Source organism: Schistocerca nitens, chromosome 9 (assembly GCF_023898315.1).
Source record: "Schistocerca nitens isolate TAMUIC-IGC-003100 chromosome 9, iqSchNite1.1, whole genome shotgun sequence".
In the NCBI taxonomy this organism is placed as follows: Eukaryota; Metazoa; Arthropoda; class Insecta; order Orthoptera; family Acrididae; genus Schistocerca; species Schistocerca nitens.
Genome location: NC_064622.1, coordinates 400,706,364 through 400,717,476, shown reverse-complemented (window position 1 = coordinate 400,717,476; position 11,113 = coordinate 400,706,364). Strand labels below are relative to the sequence as shown.

The 11,113-nt window shown below is 42.8% G+C and overlaps 1 protein-coding gene across 1 annotated transcript in view; it reads right to left on the bottom strand.

The window, feature by feature from the left end:
• Nucleotides 1-439: 439 nt before the first annotated feature.
• Nucleotides 440-11,113, bottom strand: part of LOC126204271 (odorant receptor 46a-like) — an 86,577-nt gene continuing 75,903 nt past the window's right edge. Inside the window, exon 6 of the mRNA XM_049938660.1 lies at nucleotides 440-610. Coding sequence (XP_049794617.1) covers nucleotides 440-610 — 171 coding nt within the window. The remainder of the gene's footprint in view (nucleotides 611-11,113) is intronic.

Genomic DNA, 11,113 nt, shown 5'->3' with positions numbered 1-11,113 from the left:
GCATTTGAAGTTAAACCGACATGAAATGGAACGAACATGTGAGGATTGTAACTGTGAACGAGAATGGTCGAGTTCAGTTTATTGGGAGAGCTGTGGGAAAGTGTGGTTCACCTGTAAAGGAGACAACATATACTCCGCTAGTGCGACCTACTCTTGAGTACTGCTCGAGTGTTTGGGATGGGAATCAGGTCGGATTAAAGGAAGACATTGAATCAATCCAAAGGTGGGCTAGACTAGTTACCGAACAACATGAAAGTATTACAGAGTTCTTTGGGAACGGGATCCTTGGAGGGAGGGCGATATTCTTTTCAGGATTAGCGTTCTTATTGATACGGGAACAGTCACAATAGCAACATAACCGCATGACATATTGCAGTGATGCAAAAGTTTTGCTGATGTGTGTATTTAGTTCGGCGAGCTTAGAAAAGCTAGATGGGCGTTAGACGGCCCCTACCTGCAGCAGAGTCTCCCTGGACAGCGTGTAGAGGCCGCACACCTTGAGGCTGAGTGCGCGGGAGGATCGCCGGCAGAGAGCGACCAGCAGCCGCCAGCAGTGGGTGTCGGCTTCCGGCCATCCGCAGCTGAAGGCGGACCGCGGCAGGCGCTCGCTCTGCAACACCAGACGGCCACTCAGGCTAAAGCCGCCCACCCACAGGCCGACCAGTGGACCAACCTTCATGGCGAGCCGGTCTGCCCCGACATGTTCGCTTATATTGTACGATTTTATAGGTGTCGGGTTCCAGGGCCTGGGTTCATCGGCTCCACAGCCACACTGCTACCTGCCAGCCACGACCTCAACCTGCCACTCCACACCCAGCCTCCTTCTCTTCTGCTTTGGTATGGTGAAAATTGGGTGGGGTCCGCCACGCAGTCACAGTGTGCCCACACACAATCATACAGGTCAGTGGCCTGCTTAGCGATGAGGGGTCAGGGTTGGCTGAGACTCTGCAAGGGCAACTTAACACTTTCGTAGGACAATAGCTAGTCCCATTCACTGGAAAACATGCTGCAGGACCAAACAAAATTTAACACAATATTAGATTATGGGAGAAACCCGCCAGGGTAGCCGAGAGCGCTAACGCGCTGCTTCCTGGACTCGGGTAGGCGCGCAGGCCCCGAATCGAATCCGCCTGGCGGATTAACGGCGAGGGCCGGTGTGCCAGACAGCTTGGATGTAGTTTTTAGGCGGTTTTCCACATCCCGCTAGGTGAATGCTGGGGTGGTCCCCATGTTCCGCCTCAGTTACACTGCTCAGACATCTGCACACATTCACACTGCTCCATGGATTACACTAGATGCAGACAGCTGGGGTCCACTAATCCTTCCCAGGGGGTACAGGGTGGCGACAGGAAGGGTATCCAGCCATCCCTTAAAATTAACTTGCCACATGCAGTTAATCAGCTGATCCCACAAGTCGGGATAATGCTTAGAAAGAGAGATTAGATTATGGGAGAACACAAAAAAATTTCAGTGGGGTTAATGTCAGTGCAAGCAGTTCACGCAGGTACTCTGACATGTGTGCAGTGAAATTTGTGACTGGAAAAGGTTCAGGAAAAGTCCACTACTCCCCTGTCCAGACCTCAACTTGCCCAATAAATAGAAGAGTAGAGGGTTCTTGTGCGGTGTTTTAGTTTATACGAGGGCAGTTCAATAAGTAATGTAACACATTTTTTTTCTCGGCCAATTTTGGTTGAAAAAACCGGAATTTTTTTGTGGAATATTTTCAAACATTCCCGCTTCGTCTCGTATAGTTTCATTGACTTCCGACAGGTGGCAGCGCTGTACGGAGCTGTTAAAATGGCGTCTGTAACGGATGTGCGTTGCAAACAACGGGCAGTGATCGAGTTTCTTTTGGCGGAAAACCAGGACATCTCAGATATTCATAGGCGCTTGCAGAATGTCTACGGTGATCTGGCAGTGGACAAAAGCACGGTGAGTCGTTGGGCAAAGCGTGTGTCATCATCGCCGCAAGGTCAAGCAAGACTGTCTGATCTCCCGCGTGCGGGCCGGCCGTGCACAGCTGTGACTCCTGCAATGGCGGAGCGTGCGAACACACTCGTTCGAGATGATCGACGGATCACCATCAAACAACTCAGTGCTCAACTTGACATCTCTGTTGGTAGTGCTGTCACAATTGTTCACCAGTTGGGATATTCAAAGGTTTGTTCCCGCTGGGTCCCTCGTTGTCTAACCGAACACCATAAAGAGCAAAGGAGAACCATCTGTGCGGAATTGCTTGCTCGTCATGTGGCTGAGCGTGACAATTTCTTGTCAAAGAATGTTACAGGCGATGAAACATGGGTTCATCACTTCGAACCTGAAACAAAACGGCAATCAATGGAGTGGCGCCACACCCACTACCCTACCAAGAAAAAGTTTAAAGCCATACCCTCAGCCGGTAAAGTCATGGTTACAGTCTTCTGGGACGCTGAAGGGGTTATTCTGTTCGATGTCCTTTCCCATGGTCAAACGATCTACTCTGAAGTGTATTGTGCTACTCTTCAGAAATTGAAGAAACGACTTCAGCGTGTTCGTAGGCACAAAAATCAGAACGAACTTCTCCTTCTTCATGACAACGCAAGACCTCACACAAGTCTTCGCACCCGAGAGGAGCTCACAAAACTTCAGTGGACTGTTCTTCCTCATGCACCCTACAGCCCCGATCTCGCACCGTCGGATTTCCATATGTTTGGCCCAATGAAGGACGCAATCCGTGGGAGGCACTACGCGGATGATGAAGAAGTTATTGATGCAGTACGACGTTGGCTCCGACATCGACCAGTGGAATGGTACCGTGCAGGCATACAGGCCCTCATTTCAAGGTGGCGTAAGGCCGTAGCATTGAATGGAGATTACGTTGAAAAATAGTGTTGTGTAGCTAAAAGATTGGGGAATAACCTGGTGTATTTCAATGCTGAATAAAAGAACCCCTGTTTCAGAAAAAAATGTGTTGCATTACTTATTGAACTGCCCTCGTAACACCGATGAAGAACAGTGAACGTTTTCCATGAAGAACTTTGAAAGATACCTATCTGCTGCCGTCTATAGAATTCAATTTATCCTGAGCTCTGTGGCTTACAAGGGAACCGTATTAACTTCCTCTCACCGACTTTTTCATATTGGCAGGATGTGTAGGGCACGACTAAGATTTCAACATACATAAAAAGGAAGACGCAACTCTCTACCGTTTTCGGGAAAAACGAGTTTGATAACTTTACGCGTATTTATATAGTTTGTAAGGTCGCTAATACTCAAGAAGTCCGCAGCCGACTGCAGGCACAGTAGCTAGGCGTGTTCGGTTACAGGGCTGGCTGCCCTCTGTAATAAACAAAAACCGAGTGGAAGTGTTCAAGGATGAACTTTAAGGGGGATCATGTGACGTCCGCCTAGGCCGAATGGCGAGAACAATGACTAAAAGATCGTGTCAAATGGTTAGATTCAGGAGCGGGAGGTCCATGGATTGACTACTCCTGCCTGCGTTTCTGTTTCATTTTTTTTTTCTTTTCTTCCTACGGAATTATTGTGATTGTGCAGATTGTCGTTACTGAATGATTTATTTATTATTTTTATAGTATTTATACTGAAAAAACAAGAAGTTTTTGTAATGGATTGAAAAAAATGGATACACAAGGGATCCCTATAAAATCATCATAATCATTTTATTTATATTATTTTTTCTAACTGTATGGGAAGTATAATGTGTAACCTATGGAGCACTGTACGAATCACGATGCTACTGATCATAGAAACATGGTAAACAATAATTATTGCGACGCACAGCACTCGTAATGAATGCACAACCTTAGCATGTGTACGGTTTTTTCAGTGTGTCTATTGAAAAACACACTTGGTTTACAGTCATACGTGCTTCTCAGTCATCACAAAATTTCGTTGCGTACCAAGCGTATCTGTTGTTAGAATAACGTAGAAACAAAATTTAAAAAACAGAAGCCTGATTTCATCCACAGACCTCGCGCTTATGGAACTAAGCGCTTATTCCCTTAGCTGTGGAATCTTTGGTTACTAGCAGCCATACGAAATATGTAAGCACGCATAAAATGTAAAAACTCTATTTTCGCGAAAACGGTTGAGAGTTGCGTCTTGCTATTTACATATGTTGCAGTCCTAAACCTGAAAACATGAATCAATCGACGACGGGAAGTTAGTACCCTCCCTTTGTTAGTGGAACATGCCGTTTCCTTATTCTCATTTAACAAAATCTTATTTATGAAATCTGTAACATAATTATCCTGGGGCTATTGGGGGACAAATTCAATATGTTTGACCATTTATTTAGACGATGCAAACGCAACATTTTCTTTATACATTTAGGTCAAGTACTTTATCTATTAGTAGTATCTGAATGGATCGGCAGGGTATATAGCTTGTAATGTAGAAAATCCAGGGTTTGTTAAAGACAATTTTATTTTATTTTGAATTCAGAGATTTATTTTCACTTCAGAGATTTATTTTCAATTCAGAGACCAAATGTGACATGAGACAGTCAATACCCTACGTAAGACAATAATATATACTCAAAATAAGATTAACCATATACATACAATTATGGGAATGTGCTCCAGTTTATTTCAAGCAGAAACTGGAATCATTGTACTGCAATGTAACTGCGGGAAAATAATTAAACATGGAATTAAACAATCTAGTAGTCATAAAGAAATACTGGAGGTTCGATAGAGAAGCAAGTTATCACAATGAGCAGGTAAAAAAGCAGGGAAAATTGTAAAACTGAGAAAATTAAAAATCAGTTAAACTAATTCTGCATCAAAGAAAGAAAGCAATCGGTTACAGAAAGTTATAGCACTTAGCAGCATTATTTGATAAGCATGTGGGCGGACAGAAGCAAGCACATAAGAAAATGACGAAAAAGCAGTAAATTAGAAATCAGAAAAACAGATGAAATTTAACTACACAAAGAGATATTCATTTTATGAAGAATATTAAGTATTGATCTATGATGAATACGAATAGCCGTTTTAGTACAAAATAGTGAGAACGTGGTAAAACTCTGACGAAACTACGCTGCACGAAACCCGGGTATGTAGCCACAAAAAAACACATTTTAGGGGAAAGTCACCCACATTTTAGGCAGACACTGAAAGTGCGAACACTTATGAAAGACTACGAAAGCAAAATACATCGATTCTATCACCTTATCACACGAAATGTGGCTGAAACAAAGACCCAATTACGAAGTGCGTTACGTGAAAATAGGCCACTTAAATATATTTAAGTCATTGAGATTGAAACGGCTTGAAAAAATATTTAACTAAATATGGTTCCTTTGTGTCACCACTCCACGTGGTGAGCAAGAGATCTGTAGACAAGGAGCTACTCTGTAAATATGAAAAACACTCGCGCACATGCAAAAGTATACTGGACACGAATAACGTGAATTTACAGTAAACTCTACGCAGAACACTTCTGCCAGACGGTTGGTACAATGTTTGTGATCATTGTTTTGGATTTGCTCTTTAGCATTACGTCCAACAACCAGACCGCTTGTGTCATGACTTAAGCACAACTCGGCAAACTGAAGATGTTCTACGAAAGAAACCAGTAGTAACACAATAAATATCTAACACTGGCTGATTCGAGGCATTCTGCTTGGGGGGGGGGGGGGGGGGGGGGTAGAAGGCTCACACCTGCATAGTATTGAGGAAATTTTGTTAAATTTATAGTTTGTCCGTCTCAGCTGCGTGAATATACAATTAATTGTTGCAGTTGTTACCGGTTCAGGGCTGATTCTCTCATTCTCAACCCACGCACCTAAAAATTACAAAGTACTCGTGGCACAGAAATATTTACATTTAGGATGTATGTCTATATTAGAATTACTTATATGATTATAGACATACCTTGTAATTAACCGGAATTAGTTACACAACATGGTGGCAAAAGATACGAATAACTTTGTACAAGAAAAGCAAACTGTGAGCAACAAATACACTCATTGGTTAGATAGCCTATGTGCGTACTGTTACACCTGAACGACGCAACCAAACGGACAAATGTAGTTTTTAGATGTCAACAGGACACGTTGGTATGTGTCACTTTCATACTTACCCCCATAGACATATGACTGTCTATTAAGTTGCTATGGTGCTGTCGCACCCACCGTCATTTACTAACAACGTAAAACTATCAGTTTCACATTACAAGAAATGTTAACAACTTTGTTTTAAAAAATAACGTATCATCCAAATTAAACATACAAAGCCAGGAGGTGACGACTAGCACACCCTCCCGTACACAACATTGTATTTTCATTGCAAGGTACAATATTTCTAGCCATCTCTTGAGATAATGCAACACTAAAGCTGCTACATTCCGTACAGGAAGCCAATGTTAAAATCTAAAATACCATTTCCTTTTTATATTTTATTCACAGTCAATAAGGGGAAGAAAAATAAGGTGAAATATATTAAAAGTTACATATTTTTTATTTATGTAATCTTTGGTAACAAACGTCCAGTTACGCAATGTATAACTTTACACAACTCCATACTAAGCATCATCCGACACAATAATCCACGGTGCGAAGGCCGCATTTGATGGAAAAGCTTAATTTATATATTGAATGACAGTTATTGTAATGTAAAACACGTAGTTCTCTATGTTATAAAAATGCTAGCAAATAAATGACAAGAAGTGCTGCAGCACCACAGCAAACTAATAGAGCCACATGAACATTCGCATATGTATGAGGGCGACGGCTACCAAGGTGTGCTGTTGACTACTAGAAGTTTTATTTGCCAGTTTGGTTTTGACGTTCAGGTGTAATAGTAGACTGAGGGCTGATAGTCAAGGGAAGGCAGGATTCGGTTACGATTGTGGACGGGGCCGTAATCATTTACTATTGGTTGCCTTTTACAGTTACACACTTTTATTTTTAAAACAGTAATTCAACAATAAATAAAAAAGCACCACACGTTATGAATGAAGGAATAAACACCTGTGTAAATAATAGTGTTTTCAGTGCGTTACAGTTTAGCAAATCAGCATAAAATACAGATTCAGATAATCTCTAAAAAAACAAGCCACTGTGATCACGACTGAAGGCCTTACACGTCAAGAATGGCAATAAGTTAAGACTGTTTAAGAACTCGCTGCAGTTACGACTTACAGGTATCGAAATATTAAAATGTAAGTGGCGACAAACACAGCAGAAGGTATCATACGCCAGGAATGGCAGTAAATAAGGTTTTACGGCTTACTGCTAAAATAGAAATATCGAATTATTTTTTTCAAAGCAAATGACCACAATCACAACAGAAGACCTTACACGTCAGGAACGGCAATTATATAAAAAATTTAGAAACCTGCTGTAAACCAGCAAATACAAGCAAAGGTTAATTAAAAGGACCAAGCAACTGACCACCAAACTGGTGAAATAAGACGATGGTAATCTCGTAACACAACCCTTACACTGCTAGATTTATTCCAGAAGGCGACCGGAGCTATTAACTAGACATAGATAACCTTTAATGTAGGCATTACAAGGTATGGAAATAAATAATACAATAATGTAACAAGGACCAGTCACAGAGAAGGTCCGGCAACAAATACTTTCGAGAGCGATGAGATAGGCAGCCAGGAGTTGTATTCACTTAACAAGACGGTAACTCAGAGTAGTGGCAGTCTAACGAATGACCAATGCCAATCTTGCTGAAGCTACCTGACGTCCAATAAACCAAATGCAAGAATGGAACAACACGCCAAAGCCGGAACCGGTGGACTGCACTACGCACCCAGAATACTGTACTTAAGAGCGCCTGGAACGAGAAAGGGATCACTACCACCAGAATAGAAGAATCACAAACGGCCTACAATCAAGACAGCTGTCAAAACTACACGCTTTACCAGACAGCAGCGGGAAGGCGAGGAAACGTACACTTCTGTTACATACACTAACCCCCAGGGCAGGTAACTGGGGCGTTAGCGGCCACAAAGCAGGAAAAATACCTGAACCGTCATTTAGGGCGATTCACAAACAACAACTTCAGTACACATGTTATTCCAGAAATGTTATCATGGAAGTAGGGGCCAAGAGGTGCTGGTGAAAAAACACACATTGATAAGGTTATCTTTTATTTTAAAAGGCTTTCTCAGTAACACATTTTTAAGTCTGGCATTTAAAAAATATAATTTCAAAACTATTTCAAATAGCTTGACAATTTTCATTATGAAAAGTAGATTACCAGGTATGACATTAACAACTTGTCAATAATGAGATTTTAACTCTAAAAATAGCTCTATGTAAAGGATATTGCAAGGTTTGACGTTAACAATAAGAAGATTTTCAACTTGTTATATCAAAAAGGGAACAATTCCAAAAAACTTTAAGTAGCTAGCTTGTACTAAGCAAAAATAGTTGTCCCTCACCAGTTACATAATTATATTTGTTACAAGATAAATGTGAATAAGCCAGCACACAAACCTTCACATTAAAGGGAGTTCCCAAAACAAAAAAAATTCCTTAGCTCGGTGAGGGAGTGACACGTGTAAAGGGGCCCAAACCACAGTAGGCGGAATAGTTACTGGTGGCCTACAGGGCCACAGCAGATCAGCCCCAAAACTTCCATTGCAAGCCGCCACCTCTCCGAGTTACTCAAAACCAGAAGATGTAGCAAGGGCGGTGCCTGCACAGACTCCGAACCACAGAGACCCGCGACACCGACCCTAAATCACCCAATCGAGGTGTGAATGAAAACGGCCCGAGCAAGAAGCAATTAGCACATTCTCGCGGACGGGCAAACGAAAACTGTGGTGGGACGACCCCAACAAAACCACTGGTGAAGAAACTCATACACTTCACTCGAACTTGAAAACCTTCTCTTATATACATATTTACATAAAAACAGCACTCAACTTCTCACCACCACATCGCGGGAACACGTCGCACTTCCAAATGATCGTCAGAGCCAACCGCTGCGAGTGGTTTCAACGGCCGATAAGGAGACATACGGTCCCACGCGCCGATCTCCTGCACCACGGCTTCTAAGCTTCACAAGCCACGTACATGCAGGTAAGGCAGACTTAGCCCCTGACAGCGAAGAGGTCAGCCAAAGCACCGCCCAGTCCGTACTCCTCGATCGTCATGCGACCGTATACTTGCTCCACCTCCCGCCAGAGGGCGGTAGCGATCCAAACAGCGCGCCGAACCGCAAACACTAGACGCGAAGCGAAAGCACTCCACCTGGCGCGCTTTTCGAAGAGCCGGACACAACTACGGCTCAATACCGATGGTTGAACTTCAAATTGTAACAAGCTGAACGCAGTAAAAAGTAATAAGAAGTCGAGTAAAGCTAATCAGATCCGCTTTCCCCAAGCACTCCACTCGCTGCTCTTCGCCTCGGCGACACTATGAGCAACAACACGAACCCAAGTCAATGGAGAATCGCGAGATGTCACAATGTTGGAGCTTTCTCTATTTGAATTGAGATACACTCGTCTCAAAGCCTGCAGGATGTTGTTTACGACGAGGTCGTGCACGTGACCACAGCATTCGGCAGTCCATGCGCGCCGCCAGCAGTCCAGGCGTGTTTATCGACGTCGCTCCAAAGATAGTGCGACAGTTACTACATATCGATAACCGCTGCTGCTGCTACTAGCGGACAGGCAACGCTTGCGAAACGAATGGCGCCAGTCAAGACGAGAAGAAGACAAACAACCGCAACCATGCCAACTAAAGGATACGAAAAATGGCTCTGAGCACTATGGGACTCAACTGCTGTGGTTATCAGTCCCCTAGAACTTAGAAGTACTTAAACCTAACTAACCTAAGGACATCACACACATCCATGCCCGAGGCAGGATTCGAACCTGCGACCGTAGCAGTCCCACGGTTCCGGACTGCGCGCCTAGAACACTAAAGGATACGGTCTGGCCTCCAACAGAGGGCGGAAACCTACAAACAGCACCAACGCAGGCCGCAGCACGGCTCTTAGACGTATAGGCTAACTTATCAATGGTGTATATCTTGCTCACAGTTTAACTTTCTTGTACAAAGCCATTTGTGTCTCGCACAATGTTGTACACCTAGTTACGATTAATTACAAGGTATGTCTATAATCATATGAGTACTCGTAGTATGAACGTGCATACAGCATGTAATTATATCTGTACGACATTTACTTCGTAATTTTTAGGTGTGTGGTTTGAGAATGGGTGAACCAACCCGAAATCTGTAACCACTGCAGGGTTAATCGTATATTCATGTAAACTGAAACGGACAAAAAAAAATCATCGTTTCATCAAATGTTTAATAATACAGCCGAGGTGGTTTTCATTGATAATTAACGAAAGTAATTGAGATGGACCTACATTAACTGACCAGTAATTCCTGTTTTGTTTAGTTAACAGGGCGTGGCACTTGTCTCAGGTCGCTGTCGGTCAGAATTTTTTTACTACCACTGTTTCCAAACAGTGGTATGTGGCTGCGAGCTGCGCATCATTCCTTGTACATATTTACACATTGTTGTTGTTGTTGTGGTCTTCAGTCCTGAGACTGGTTTGATGCAGCTCTCCATGCTACTCTATCCTGTGCAAGCTTCTTCATCTCCCAGTACCTACTGCAACCTACATCCTTCTGAATCTGCTTAGTGTATTGATCTCTTGGTCTCCCTCTACGATTTTTACCCTCCACGCTGCCCTCCAATGCTAAATTTGTGATCCCTTTACACATTGATACATCAATAAATCGGGCAACTTCATTCACGATGTGTTCAAAGATAGGTATGTCAAAATACGATACCTTCTTTTTCCCATTCTACGATTTCTCCACTTCGGCCTATTTTTCTGCACTGATTTTGTACAGTCGTCTGGCACATAGAATCCATTAAACTGCCAAGACTTACTTTAGCGGTAGACGGTCACATGACCCAGTGTCACCAGTCCTACAGTTTGTAACATGGATCTGTCATTTATGTGAGCCGATACTGAAAAATAAATAAAATAATTTCGTTTAAAAAAAGAGTACTGTGTTCCTAAAAGGCTGTATATATAGTGTGTGTATGGGTAACAGTGTTGAATACTGTATCTGAATATGCTTTCTGTTCTGGAAATGTGTTGTATTTAACACCATTTACAACAT